General features: G+C 41.7%; 1 protein-coding gene across 1 annotated transcript in view; it reads left to right on the forward strand.

Moving 5' to 3' along the window:
* Csmd1 (CUB and Sushi multiple domains 1) overlaps nucleotides 1-15,969 on the forward strand; it is a 1,175,551-nt gene that overhangs the window by 899,913 nt on the left and 259,669 nt on the right. The window contains exons 19-22 of the mRNA XM_042054928.1: nucleotides 2,627-2,743; nucleotides 4,650-4,865; nucleotides 9,245-9,433; nucleotides 15,354-15,523. Of these exons, the coding sequence (XP_041910862.1) occupies nucleotides 2,627-2,743; nucleotides 4,650-4,865; nucleotides 9,245-9,433; nucleotides 15,354-15,523 (692 nt within the window). The remainder of the gene's footprint in view (nucleotides 1-2,626; nucleotides 2,744-4,649; nucleotides 4,866-9,244; nucleotides 9,434-15,353; nucleotides 15,524-15,969) is intronic.

Genomic DNA, 15,969 nt, shown 5'->3' on the forward strand with positions numbered 1-15,969 from the left:
GTAACCTGATCTAGCTGAACCATGTTGGCATTTTCTTTCCATTTTATTTTAGAGTGTATCAAGTTGACAAAACTAACCATAATACAGACTATATTAGATTTCTCTCCACATCTTAGATGGCATTGAAAACTGAAGAGGTTGTCTCATAGAATCAACCAGTAGAACACCAGGTAGAAAGCTGCTGAGAATGTAGCATGGAGAAACTTACTTATATTGTCATACCGCAAGTTGGGGGTGACTGTAACTTGCAAGAATTAATTGACTAATTCAAAACAACCCACCTATTGTACTTTGAATGTTCCCAGAACAAAGAAGCAATGAATGTGTAAGGGTACAGGAATGTCAATGACCTCAACTTGATCATTAAGCCTTACACTCAAGTACAGATGTTCCATAACTGTCAATCAAGTATGGGGGTTCCATATCTCTCTACAAGTGTGTGTCACTGACAAAGTCAAGAGAGTGGCAAACCTTATGAGTGTTACATATGAATGTGGATATAGGTGCATGGGTGTGTATTGAAATCTTAAAAGCAAGCTAGAGGAGTAAAAACATGATGATGGAAGTTACAAAATAATCCCACACTAGTTCAGAAGTATGTATAAGGGGTTATTTATTTAGGGGTAGACTCACAGGTCACAGACCTGGAAGAATGGGGAATAGGAACCGAATCCAGCAGCCAGAAGCTAGAGAGCAAGCACAGCTTTACAGCTCTTTATAGTATAGAACACCACGCCCAAGTGGGCTGGTATCTTAAAGGCTATTGGCTGCAGGAGCTCCCACAGCAAAAAGAGAAAGATATTTCTCTCTTTAAAATATCTTTTCCACAATTCATGCATATATGCACCATAATTTTATTTCTAACTTTTTCTTGCTTATAACTGTATTTAATCAATTTCATACCTCTATTTTTTCTGTCCAATTTCTTCTCTGTCTCCCTTCTATTTTTCCCTCTCAAACTTAAGGTGCACGCTCTCTCTTTTAAGTTCACTAAGTCCACTGAGTGCTGCCTGTATGTGATGGTTGTAGGGCCATTCACTGGAGCATGTGAGGTCTCTCAGGGGCTGGAGCCCTGAAGAAAACTGACTTTCCTTCCATAATAGCCATCTCTTACCAGTAGCTCCTCATCTAGAAGTGAGACTTTCTAGGCCCCTCCCCATCCATATTAGAATTTAGGTGGCTCCTCATCAGGTCTTTGGGAGCTCAGTCCGGTGCTCCAATGTGGGGCTCTGTCATTTTCTCCATCCAACGCCAGGTGAAGGTTCTCTGGTGATATGCAAGATATTCATGAGTATGGCAATAGGATCTGGACAAAAGGAGGGAGATCATGAGCAAGGAAGTCAGGACCGTGAGGGGTGTGTTCACCCATTGAGACGGTGGGACAGAACTAACGGGAGACCACCAAGTCCAGTTGGAATGGGACTGATGGAACAGGCGACCAAACCAGACTCTCTGAATGTGGCTGACGGTGGAGAAGGACTGAGAAACCAAGGACAACGGCGATGGGCTTGGACTCTTCAGCATGGACGGGCTCACTGTGAGCCTTGTCAGCTTGGTTGCTCACCCTCCTGGACTTAGGGGGAGTTGGGAGGACCTTGGACTTAACATAGTGAAGGGAACCCTGATGGCTCTTTGGCCTGGAGAGGGAGGGAGTGGGGGTATGGGTGGAAGGGAGGGGAGGGAAGGGGGAAGAGGAGGGGAGGAGATGGAAATCTTTAATAAAAAAATGAGAAAAAAAAAGAATTTAGGTGGCTTGATGCCAATCATGCACATTCTGTCACAGCTGCTACGGCTTCATGTGTTTAATGATTTTATCATGTCTTACCAAAATCCTTAACATACTAAATATATTTTACTGCTGCCTATTATTTCTTTCCTGCTCAAATTATTATAAGTAACTTTATAGATCTTAAATCTTTGAGTTTATTTGAACATAGCCTATCATGCAACAAGGACTTTGAATTCAACAAAGGACTATTAAGTTCCACACTGGAAGCTGGGAACTAGAGCTTAATGTATCATCAGTTCTCCTGATGCATTGACACTAGAGTTCTCTGCCCCACTCTACTCTGAGTTAGGACTTATGGCTGTGCTGTGATGTAGATACTGTTGGGGAAGGGCCACTCATTGGTTCCTGGCCGCCCGGCTGGCTTAGACCCAAAATAATCACACAGAAACTATATTAATTAGATCACTGCTTGGCCCATTAGTTTTAGCTTCTTATTGGCTAACTCTTATATTAATTAAACCCATTTCTATACATCTGTATATTGCCACAAGGCTGTGGCTTACCAGGTAAAGTTCCCAGCGTCTGTCTCTGGTGGCTCCATGGCTTCTCTCTGACTCTGCACTTCTTTCTCCCAGAATACAGCCTAGCTTTCCCCACCTAGTTCTGTTCTTCCCTGCCATAGGCTCAAAGCAGTTCTTTATTCATTAACCAATAAAAGCAACACATAAACAGAAGGACCTCCCACACCATATACCTGCTTGTGAACTGGCATCTTATAACTGCAAGTAAAAAAAGTCTAAATTTCAATTTTCTCTTAATAGTTATGCAAGTTCATTCTCCATTAGAAGCACTCTTTCCAGCAATCATTGTAGACTGTCATGTTTCCTGTTATTTCAGCCATGTGTGGAGGCTACATTCATGGAAAGAGTGGGACTGTCCTTTCTCCAGGATTTCCAGACTTTTATCCAAACTCTCTGAACTGTACGTGGACCATTGAAGTCTCTCATGGCAAGGGTAAGACAAAGGGCACACTGGGGAGCCTGGACTAGAGGAAACAGTAAGGAAAAAACCCAAAGGATGAATGACTTTTCTTGGATTTTAAGCTCTTAACTGTTATTTTTATGAGACTAGATTAAAGCAGAGGTCGTTTTTGTTGCTGTTGTGTTGTCTGGATATGTGAGAATATAAACTTGGAAATTAAATGTAATGATAAGGAAAGTGAGGTCCTATTAAATAAAATGTGAATATTGATTTAATAAAAGATAAGGAGATTATTTAAACTTCTGTATGTCTGAGAAATATTCATGTTTCTGTTCTAAATTTGCTTGGCGTTGTCCTTATGATAAATCCAGACCTTAGACAAGTAGTAAATGCAAAGAAGCCAGGTGGTATTTTGTGTGGGAAATACAGGTTATAAATACTGGATTTAGCAAGGTACCCTGGGTATGTTATTATATCTATAACTATAACTGTCATTTTTAAAGAGGCTTTTCATTTTAAGAATAAAAACAAAAAAGTCTTTATCTTGTGCCAGAGACCTGAATACAGTTGCAATGATCATTTTAATTAATATATATGTATGTGTATTCATACACACACACACACACACACACACACACACAACTTTTTATGTCTTGTATTTCATGGATGAAATTTCTTCTCTCATAGATGACCCTGGAGTAGTTTTAGTTAAGTAGACTTTGCCTTTCAACATACATTTGAACTCTACTTGGTGTTTTCTTGACCTGACCTCACATTACAGTACCCTTGTAGATCTGTTTGACACTCATCTGTAAGCACATATTAAAAACATGGAGAGGTGATACAGCAGATAAGAGGACATGCTGCTCTTGTAGAGGACCTGAGTTCAAATCCAAGCACCCATATCAGTCATCTCACAAGCTATAACTCCAGTGCTGAGGAGGTCAGTTGCCTCTGGCCTGTGAAGGCAGCTGTGCTCACGTGCACATATCTACACAGAGACCCATGAGTACACATATAAACAATGATAATATGAAAACCCTAAGAAAGAAAGAGGTGGCCCTGAAATAATTTAAGACAAAACAGATTATGAATAACTAAGGTGTTTTAATTACAAAAAATGTAACTCTTTAAAGGAATCCACTTATAGATCATTTTATCTGCTTTAGCAGAAAAAAATCAGAAATAGTACATTATAAACCTGGTTTCTATGAAGATAGCATGAGGCCTACAAAAGTTTAATTTCAAGAGAATTTGCCCTCAGCAGTATATGTTTTCTTATGTTATCACCAAACTAATATTTATAAAGTTAGAGAAATGGAATGGAGAGATTTTCAGTGTTTTGTCTCTCTGGTGTGAACACTCCCTGTCCTGTGCCTGGGGACTTAGTGAATTCAGTCAAGTATCAACCTTCTTATTGTCCTTACAAACCCACACCTGTATCTATCAATTCCTTTATGTCTTTATCTGTATTTGTAGCCACTCTTATAACCCCCTTGTCACAGATGGACATCTGCACACACCTGTGATGCTATCTACATCTGTGTTCATTCCTGTCCACGTGAACATCAGTATCATAACCATGCTGGTGTTCAATTAGTTTCTACATCTTGCCTATATCCTGCGTGGATCAGTAACTACATGCAGCTCCTCTATATCAACATCTGGGTCCATATCTACCCAAAAACCCATGGCAGCATCTGTCTGTAACTGATCCTGTAACTATCTGAACACTTGTTTTTGTTTAATACTTCTTCCTGATTTTAGAACTGCCTCTGTCTAATCTTTCTCTGAAAGTTCAAAGTTAGAGTCATACAAGATAATTTTAATATTTAACAATTTAAAATATTTTGATCCAAACCTTTGATGTCTATAATTATGCCCAGAAGAGATTCTTTTCAGCTGCAGTTAAATCGACTGTCCTGCCCTCATCTCTCAGGAGTGCAGATGAATTTCCACACCTTCCATCTCGAAAGTTCCCACGACTATTTGCTGATCACGGAGGACGGGAGTTTCTCAGAGCCAGTGGCCAGGCTCACTGGCTCAGTGTTGCCCCACACCATCAAGGCTGGCTTGTTTGGAAACTTCACTGCGCAGCTCAGGTTCATCTCTGACTTCTCCATCTCCTATGAGGGCTTCAACATCACGTTTGCAGGTATGTTAGCCCTTTGTTGTGTCTGTCTCGGTCTCTCTCTCTCTCTCTCTCTCTCTCTCTCTCTCTCTCTCACACACACACACACACACACACTGTCTTTCTCTCTCTCTTTCTCTGTCTGTCTGTCTATCTCTCTCTGTCTATCTCTTTTTCTCTCTCTCTTTCTCTGTCTGTCTGTCTATCTCTCTCTCTGTCTATCTCCCTCTCTTTTTCTCTCTATGCCCCCACTCAGAAAATTATCAATCCACAGGATGTGGAGGCTGAGTGCTATGCACACATGTCTGTTTGGCAACTGGTATGCCATTTGGCCTTGCATTACACGTACAATCTCTTCTTTGGAAATTGGTAAATACAACTCTATTTCCTGAAAAGGTGTCCTTGTTCACTTCTTATCAGTTTCTCCAGCTCTGAGAAAACCCCACTCCTTGGGGTCAATGTTTAGGGACAACTATCATGGATTCTTGCCCCTCCAGTTGAGAATCACTCACACACAGAAAAGAATAGAGTGTTAGTTCCTTTATCAGAATTATGCATGGTGGCAATATCCTGACAGAGTCAAGAAACTTTTTTTCTTGCTTTCCATGGGAGATAGTGTGTGTAGGATTTCTGCTGCATTTGGCATTATTTACATAGGTGATACTGCATAATCTGTGCTGCTTTTGACATAGGTAGTCTTCTTAGAGATGAGAAGATACTGATCAAAGTGAAGAGCACTCGTCTCCATCCTCACTCTTCTTCCATGATCTACACCCCACGGACAGGAAGTGACCTCTAACCACCAATGCGGTGAACAGTTACACTGGCGTGTGCTGGCATACTCAATGCTCCAACCAAAACCCCAAATTTCATTCTTCATGGTTCAGAAGTAATTCAGTTTTATAATATGATCTGCGAGTACCTTAATTGTCTGTGATTTCTCCTGTGTAGAGGATCTCCTTAAGACTAAATTCCATAAACCCTACCAGGGCACTTAGTGATTGTTGTAATATTTGATGATTCATCTTATATCCCATAGCTAGAAGAGTCCCCCTGGCTCCCTAGCAGCTCTGTGGCCCATTTGTCACGTGGAAGGGGCATCACTCACCGCATGAAGTTATTCTATCTAAAATGGAACAACTCTCTAACAGTTCTCCTTAAGGAGAGCTTCAGTTACCTTAATTAGACTTTGCTGGTTTTCTTGCTATGTTTAAGAACAAAAGAGGCTTCGAGGACTGGTTCAAAATTCTTGGAAGTTTACTATAGTCATAATAATATTGTTATTGGCCACTGTATCAATGATAGACTTCAGTCTCCTCATGGTGGTGCCTGAATCCCTCTCCCATAATTTCCTTAGAGGATCTCTTATGGTCACCATGAGAATTTCCCTCCCATTTATGTTTTTGCATCCTGATCTATAATGAGTTTAAATAGAATACTCTAGAGAAAGAGATGGCGGCAAGGCCTGTGGCTGCCTTCCACAGACGTTGCCTGGGAGTCTATGCAGTTTTCATTCATCTTTCCCCATCTGTTTCTTAATTCTATTGCTCCCAGTGCACAGCTGACAGTCGGGTCTTTGGATGTGTGCCTCAGTCCATCTGTGCGGCTGTAACAGAACGGCTGAGACTCTGGGGAGGAATAAGCATTCCACCCTCACGTTCTGCTTGCTAGGAGGTCTCAGCACTAGGTTCTGCCATCTACTGCTGCTTCTGAGCTATGCCATCACATGGCAGCAGGGAAGCAAGATGGCGTCATACAACATTCAAGTTTTAACCCTTTCAGGAAAGAAATGCTCAGTACCCATCCAAGGCATAACTTTGGACCAGCCATTCAGCCCAACTGTTTTTTTTTTTTTTGACTCACTCTTTAGCTATCACATAAGTCATTGCACAGCAAAGCATAGGTTCTGGGTTTTTGTTGTTGTTGTTTTGGTTTTTGTTTGTTTGTTTTGTTTTTTGCAGCTTTTGTCTATTACTAGATGAGTGCAATTTTTTAGGCTGGTGATTCTATGGCTGTAAATGTAAGACTGTAGCCTTTAGACCTGAAACAGTCCTTTGTACTGCTCAACTCAGGATGCCAGACAAAGTATCAGGGAAGCTTCTACACGGAGAAGTGGAGCTGAGCACACTCTTGGTGCGAGGAGCTCCCTGCAGCTCTAGCATCACTGAGCCATCTTGTATTTGATGGGGAGAGGTCTTCCCACCTCTCACCTCTCCATCCTCATGTACTGTCACAGTGGCCATTGAATTCCAACGTGACTGTTAATGGACATGTTCCGATCATAGCACCTACAAAAATGTATAATTCCATACTGTTCATCTGCTTTACTCGGCCACACGCGTGTCTATAGGGGATGGTGTCTCTTTTCCGAGCCTGAACTGTGAGACTGGATGCTTTGAAGAACTTACTCGCTCTTTCATTGTGCTTTAATGACTCAGCCCACACTTCCAGAGCAGCTGTACTGTAACCCTCCTGAGCTGTGGTCCTGCATCAGCAAGCTAACTGCCTTTGTGGAACCTGGTTCCTGTGTTCCCTGTAAGGCAGGCCCTGAAGTACACATGACCATGCTAACGTGGAAAGCTGAGATAGCAAATGAAGAAAAATAAGGAACATAATTTCCCAAATGAAAACCTTTTAGTTAAAAGAAAGGTAAAACCTTGAGAGCAATGTACTTCCTTCCTGTTGTAAAAATTACAAAGAATGGCCCTGGAAAGATTAGTTATGAGCATGTTTTGTTCTTCTAGAGTACCTGAGTTCAGTTCTCTCCACCCAGATGGTAGCTCACAAACATCTCTAACTCCAGTTCCATGGTATCTAATGACGTTTTCTGACTTCCATAGGTTCAAGACACACATACAAATATGCAGGCAAGCACTCATACATATAAAATAAAATGAATATGCTTTTATGAAAGAAAAAATACAGGGAATGCACTATGTAAGTATATACCATGATAAAGTTAATAAATAGCAACTAATATGAGAAGTCACCATGCTATGTATATGGATAACAGAAATTAATGCACTTCCCATTTCCCGTGGGATAAGATCAGACCCTTTCTGTTCTAACAGGCACACAGTGAGGGCTTTGCCTAAACTACCAAATAAGGGGATGGAGAGGTGGAGCAGTGGTTAAAATCAATTGCAGCTCTTATAGAGGATCTGAGTTAGTGTTTTAGCATTCATGTGGAGCAGGTCACCATCTCTTGTAACTCTAGAGGAGATTCAGTGTCTTCCTATGACCTCTGTGGATACACTTATACATGTGCACACACACACACACATAAATGTAAATAAAAATGAAATAAATATTTTAAAAATTAAGGAATAAATTACAAAATGAAGTAGGCACAAAAAAGACTCTTAGTTCTTTGGGGTGCCTTTGAACAAAATGTGGTAGGTAAAGCATTGGTGTCTCTAGCATATTTGCAAAGAGTTTCCAATTGTTCTTACAAGGAGAGAACATTTATTTTCAGAGTGTGCAGGACATTTTCCAGGAAGAAGGTAAATAACCCCAGGCAGAAATGTCTGCTGAGTTGGGACGTCTTTATTCCAGTGTTTCCTGTAGAGTCTCTGGGTTGCCCGTGACAGCTTTGAATGAGAAGTTCTTGAGCTCAATGGGTTACCCTTCCCGTCTTTCCCTTCCCTGGAACATGGTCGACTGTGGTCAAGTTAGGAAGTGCTCTCCTGTAATGCTGAGCTGAGTTTGAGTGTTTTAGATCTAAAGCAGATATTTGCCCCAAGTGTAGAACAGAGCAGGCAACAGTGGCAGCATAGACCTCAGAGGTTAAGCAGTTACTTGATGAAATGAAGGAGGAGCTTCTGTTGAGTGCTCTACAGTGAGATTTTAGCAAAATTCTAATAACCTGATAAGTCATTGAAAAATGGTTGGGTTTGAAAATAAAACAATAAAGAAAGCACCAACGAATTAGATTACTCTCTATGCTCATTGACAATACTGATTATAAGATATAAAGATTGGAGAACTGGAGATTGGAGATCTGTAAATGGAGGCACCATTCCATAAAACTACAGTCAAGGTTTCCACTTGATCACACAGCTCCCTCGGAAGAAACGGCCCTGCTCTTCCTACAGTAAAGAGCGTTCCTCTGTCAAACTTTCCTTATCTCTCTTCTGGTTAGCTTTCATCATTAACTTGACAAAGCGTAGAGTCACCGAGGAAAAGGGGCCCTCCAGCTGAGGATTTGCTTGGATCATAGTGCCTTGTGGGTGGGCCTGTCCTGATTTCTGATTAATTTAGGAGGACCTCTCTCTCTAAAAGATCATCCTTAGGCAAATGGTCCTGGCTGTCTAAGAAAGCAGGCTGAGCCAGCCTGAGAGCAGGCCAGTAAAGGAAAGTCTGATGAGAAACCTTGCTATCTGCCCTGTCTTTTTTGCTTTCAGAATATGACCTGGAGCCCTGTGATGACCCTGGAGTCCCTGCCTTCAGCCGCAGAATTGGGTTCCAGTTTGGTGTGGGCGACACGCTGGCTTTCACCTGCTTCCAGGGATACCGCTTAGAAGGTGCAACCAAGCTTACCTGCCTGGGTGGGGGACGCCGAGTGTGGAGTGCACCTCTGCCAAGGTGTGTGGGTAGGTGGCCACACGCTTTCATTTCATTCATCCATGGGCAGTGGGTCAGGAAACAGGGAGGGGGCGGGCCAGGAAAGACAGAGGCGGCAGCTGGAACCGCCTGGGCTGTGGGGAGCCACCTCACTTTTGGAGCCTGGGCTGTGGGGAGCCACCTCACTTTTGGAGCCTAATTTATCTCGTCTGTAAACTGTGTATCTGTCAGTTAGGAGGGTCTGTGAGTAGAAAAGGAGACTGGAGTATGTACCCAGGGTCTCTATGAACTTTCACGGAAACATAAGTGTAATAGTAATAACAATAACAAACTCAGAAAATGAGGAAAGGGAAATACTAGAAGACATGCTATAGCAAGATCAGCTCTGCTGTTGCTGAGATCCCTACTCCCTGTGATGACAAAGAGCAGTTCATAATTAGTGCCTTTGTTTCCCTTGGAGCCCTTGGTTGTGTGTTTGCTGTGCATCCCGACGAAGAAGCATCATCGGTGTTAGGGATCAGAGTTTGTCATCTGTGAGAAGGCAGGCAGTTGTCCTGCAATGCAGTCTAGTATGGGCCTTTGTTTGGGTTATTTTCAAGGAGGTTCTCAGGGCAAGCTGACATCAATGCAATAGGTCAGGGCATTGACTGGAAGAGTGGAGCCACCATTGCCATTCTGGCTTCAGCCCAAGACCTCTGTGGCACCCGAAGACCTGGTCATTATTCCTGGTCCTGGCACCTGTTGCTCTGCCACAACACTCAACAATGGTCTTCTCAGGACCAGTTCTTTAAACAGACAGGCACCCTAACAAAGAAAAAGGAATGCAAGAGATTAGCCCTGATATCCTTCAAGACTCCCAGTTTCACAGAAGTGGATCAAAGGGTCATTCCCAACCCCCAGGTCACAAAACAGAAGCAGGGTTGGGATCCCTGAGAGAAACTGAATAAGGAGGAAATGCCCGAGGTTAGCGGAATATGGACATGTTTCTCCAAAGCTCCGAGTCTCTTCTATGCTAGGCATGACTTAGGAATGCTTTGAGTCCAACCGTCAGTGGTGGCCTTTGGCTTCTCATGAGCCACGGAGTCAGGAGACAAAGTTGTCAACATCAAAAGTGGTCTCTTCCTCTTTCCATCTTCCCGCACTCTCATCCTATGTTGAAAAACCTCACCCAAGATTCAAAGACTATCTGGACATTGTTCTGTGGGATTTACCAGAGTTCTCTGGGATGAGTTCTCCACGTTCAAGTATTTTAACAGTTTGAGTTACAGTTTGAGTTTTGGGGAAACCCCACCTGAATAGAATCAAGCAGTTAGCCTAGAGGTTGTGACAGCCAGTTGTTACGCTGTTCTACTTCCTTCCATCATTACAACCCTGTTTTTCTTGGTAGTCAGGATTTTGCACTGTTGTCTTAAATGTGAAATAATGACTGAGCTCTGTCTGGAGGGTACTGTGAACTTTGCCTGACTTAATGTGTTTAGTTAGTGGCGTGTCTATGAAATAAGCATCGTATTGGCGGCTGTATCTTGAAGGTAGGACAGCTAAGGCAGAATCTCATTAGGAAATCCCATAGCTTGCAGATGCCATTGACTCTCAGGCACCCACAGCCCTGGGAAGAGCCTCCAGAGGCCGTGCATTGGCCTCTTCTCTATTCAGCTTTTTGGACTTTGCCTGCTACTTCCTGGATTTCTTTCTAGCACAGCAGGTGGAAAGACAGCTCTGATAGGATGTCACACACTACACTGAATCCAACAGCCATGAGCCACACCTGGCACTGCCCCAGTGGCCCACACTCACTGGCTTCTAGTTCTGACGAGTTCCTCAGCTATGCAGCTCAGGAGTCAGCTCTTCTCTGGGGACTCTGCCATCTCTGCACTGACCTCTGACTGTCCCCACTGACCCCTGAGACCTATTTATTCACGTTTTGATAGAAACATGCTAAGTCACCTCCTATTTTACTCAAAAAAAAAAAAAACTTCCCCTAGAGATGGCCATGCTAGGCTCACCCAGGCTTGCACTGTTTTCATTCAGTTTGCCTTTACCTGAACCAAGAAAGGCTTTGGTTAGACTGAACTCAATGTATTACTGTTCTACCTCATCCTTACCTGCCTTCTGTATCCCAATGGAGGGGACTTGTCCCACCCTGTCAAGTTGGTAGCTCTTGGTTTTGTTTGAGCATACTCTGGCTACTTCTGAAGGCCCTCACACACACTAGATTCACTTTCAGATCCTCTTTAGCTGTTGGCATGGGTCAGGAATACGCTCGGATTCATAATCATCCCTTGGACCTATCATTCCTTTTCTGGAGCCCTAAGAGCAACCTCTCCATCAGAAGGATACAACAGACCTTCTTAAACCCATACTGTTCCTAGAGTTCCAGGAATATTCTCTCTTCCTTTCATCATAGTTATGAAAATAAAATTGATTTGTCCCTGGATAAAAGTTAAAATTCACCCCAGTGATTTCAGGCTGAGTATATCTAGGAAATATGTACTATATAAGATATGGTACAGACATATTTAAAATGAATGAACATGAGATGTATATTCTAATGGAAACACACATCCAACAATATTTTTTGTACAAAAGTTCCTTTACAAGGGCACAAAACCTCACACATTCTCCAGTGTCCAGTGGTTGCAGATACTTTAGAGAGACATGAAAAGGCAAAGTAGTCTGCCTGGATTTTTGACTTTGTGTATTTCTTCTAGCACTAAATTTAGTGTGAAATCATTGGACATTCTGTTTAGATGTCATCGTCTTCGTCCCATGACTCTTTAGTTCCTTTATATCTCTTTGATTACGTGTTTACAAATTTATTTATTTATTTATTTGTGTCTATATGTATATGAACATATATATGCAAGTGTCTCTGGAGGCCAGAAGAGGGTGACAGGTTCCTCAGAGCTGGACTTAACTGTAATTTTGAGCCTTTCAGTGTGGGTGCTGGAAACTGCTGGCCCCCACTCCAAGAGTGGCAAGTATTCTTAAATACTTACTGAGCTATCTTTTCAGCCACTTTATTCATACTGTTATAAAAAAAATAGCTGAATTTTTTACTTCTGTCTATTCTTAATGGTTTATCCAATGATAACATGAATTAGAGAAATGAGTTTATAAAAAGAAACTGAGTGAATAGCCCCATTCATGCGATTTCTAGACACCTTGAGTCAATACAGGACTTATGTTTCATTGGGGAGGGCTTTCTCTGATCTGGGCACAGGTACGCAGCTTAACTGAATATCAGGATAAATTATCTTTGAGTGATGGGGAAGTAGATATTGTTACTTTTATTTTACTGCTTTTTTCTTCTTCTGTTCTCCATACTCCTACTCCAAATCAAGTGTCTGTGTAAATATGAAAGTGAGTTATTAGTTTTGTACTTTCACGACAGTCCCAGAGGCCCCACCATAATTTGCACAAAATTATAATAGCTTCAGACATATATCTCTTTTCCCAATGGTCACACCTTCAAACCGGTGACCTGTCTGACCTTGTGTGGCCTCGATGCTATGCAGAGGACCAAGTCTATGAGGTGGCTTAAGCCTGCCTCCAGTTTAAGGATCACACAGGCATATTGAAAAGCTATATTCCATATGACCAAATACTAAGGAATCAGCATCTCCAACAAAATAACGTTTCTATTATTGAATATTTGTTAATCCGTATAGATTGTCCTTGAGAACCGTGGTGTCAGCCTTGCAGCCTGTATCTGAGCAGTGTGGATCTGTGGGTTCTGGTGCTTGACCTTGCAGGCATCATCTGCTGCAGCAGCTCTTGGAGTATGAGAGCACTTGATTCACAGGGTGACACCCAGGCATAGACGGATAAATGCCAGAGTCAATTGATCCCAGCCCATCACAGCTCCTTTTATTTGAGTCAATTTAAGACTAAAACACTCAAAAGGAGTTCATTTTTTATTACTGTTTTTATTAGGGTCCTCTGTAAAAAAGAAAGTGATTTGTATCAAGGGATATGAAATCCCACAATTTCAGGGAAATATTAAATGATCTATAGAAAAATCTTAAAAGACTTAAAAAGAAAACATTTAGCTGCTGCGATGAGGAGGAGGTCACAGTGGATCCCTTGAACAAAGCTCAAAGAATTTTCAGCACTCGGATCAGTTAACTTGCAATTTTCTGAGCACCTATTTTTGTTGTTGTTTTGTTTTTTATCTTCATGTTTGTTTACTATTATCGTGGAAAAAGAAAAATTATTAGTTTTCATTTGTGTTAACAGAAATGCAGTTGAAAACAATGTAACAAGACACTAAATTTTAAATTTAAATGTTAGCAAAGATTTCATGGCCTGTCCGTGATTCGTTTCCATAAGCTTAGTTCTCCAGTGTACTGTCTGGATACGAGGTGGGAACAGCAGAGAGGCTTTATCCTTTCCATGTTTCTGGTGCATTCTGAGGTAGAACCCACAGGGCATGGAAGTAGGTTCTGGCTAAGTCTATTCAGCTGATGCAAACTGTGAACCTGCAGCCCGCAAATACCCGTGAGGATGGGGGCAGGCAGAGAGGAAGGATGGTAGGTACTGTCCTCTACAAAGAGAAAATGGGAGCTCCTGCTCATTAAATGTGGGTGCTTTGTTTTCTGTAGCGATTTCCTCCCTGGGATGAAGCATCGGGGCTCAGGAGACCTCTCATGCTCTTTGGCATATTTCCACGTTTATTTGCTGAGACCATCTCTACAGACTGAATAGGCTTAATTTTTAAGCAGTCTGCCTGAAGCAGTTCACAATCTAACCTTAGCGTGATGGATTGCACCTACCTAAGATTGTTATTGTTCAGCCTGTAAAAATTCTCTACCTGGCAAGTTCGTCATGGAGAGGAAAAACAGAACAAGCAAACAAAATGCACTTAAAAGTTTGATGGTTGGGAGCGGTATGCAGGCCAGGGAATCCTGTTCCATTGTGACTGAAACAAGGAAAATAAACCGCTTCAAATAGAGCACCAGGCAGTTGATGTGACAGAGTCCTGAGCTCCCCAGACACACTGCCCATGCAGAGATGATGATGATGATGATGGTGATGATGATGGTGATGATGATGATGTGATGCTGATGCTGATAATGCTGATGTGATGATGATGGTGATGATGATGTTAATGGTGGTGATGATGGTGATAATGATGACGATGATTATAGCAATAGCTGTGGTAGTGGTGGCAGTGGTGGTGGTAGCATTGCTACCTTTATTTATTAGTAATTATTTTCCCTTCAACATTTTAGAGCTGAGGGAGTTCTTGATGAAATTCTTCACTTCCATAGATGAGAAAACATACTTACATGGTTTCCTCAGGCTTCCTAGAAAGTTGGGTCCCATTTACTATCAGCTTTACCTTGATTAAAAATATTTTATTTCATGCAAATTTGGTGCAGGAAGTTAGTGACTCCTTTTTACCATTATGAGAAGGGAGAGAAATTTATCCCTGTCACCCAATGTTCTTCTATCCCCAAATGAAATCTGAGCTCTATACCATGTGACCAGATAATTTGGTGGCTTTGTCTGCCTTTAGGTTCCCCCTTTAACATACCCCGGTTGGTGTCACACAACCTAAGCAGAGGAAAATTACATCAATATAGGAGTAAACCAGACAAATTGGCCTGGGCCAATAAAGAGTCAGAAAGGCGGTACGATGAAGAGACCACGGCACTTGGAGCATGTTGATTTTATTCTAAAACTTCTACCCGGCAGTGTGCAGGGTCTGTGTAGCAGAATCATATAGTTAGTGGAAATAGGAAAAACCTGGAAATGAGATGAATGGGATGTGTTTCCAGCCAAGTTGTAAAGCACTAAAATCCTGTCACTATTCTGCTCTTGAGAATATCCTTGGAAAGCAGGTGTACATTGATAGAGGTTGGAGAGCCATTCTGTTGGAGTTTTTAATCTACTTTAATCAATAATTCCACTTTTCAATCCTCTTTTTTAATGTCCCGTTTATTTTAGCTGAATGTGGAGCAAGTGTCAAAGGAAATGAAGGAACATTACTGTCTCCAAATTTTCCATCCAATTACGATAATAACCATGAGTGTATCTATAAAATAGAAACGGAAGCCGGCAAGGGGATCCATCTCAGAGCCCGGACCTTTCAGCTCTTTGAAGGAGACACTCTAAAGGTAAAATACTTCGTAGACTGAAACAGAGTCTTTTCATCCTAGGGAACCCATCACCAGGCTACCTGGCATCTGTTATCTGCTAGCTATATTCGATCTATTTATTTGTCCGTGTGTCTGTCCATTTGTGTCTGTCTCTATGTCTATTATATATCTACCATCTGTCTGTCTACTATATGTCTCTATCTTCTATCTGTCTGTGTGCTTATCTGTATTTATCTGTATTCTGTTATCAACCATCTGTCTATCTAGGAATGATGTATCGATTATCTACTTATCACCTATTTATCTATATATATATGTATATATATATATTTACCATCTCTTGTATTGAACAAACCACTTATCTTTATGCCAATTTACACAGACATATTGATATACCTTGATTTACATATTATTTAATCCTGTTTATCTGAGAAATTATAGCATAGTAGCCTGTGTAGACTTGG

Source organism: Arvicola amphibius, chromosome 4 (assembly GCF_903992535.2).
Source record: "Arvicola amphibius chromosome 4, mArvAmp1.2, whole genome shotgun sequence".
In the NCBI taxonomy this organism is placed as follows: domain Eukaryota; kingdom Metazoa; phylum Chordata; class Mammalia; order Rodentia; family Cricetidae; genus Arvicola; species Arvicola amphibius.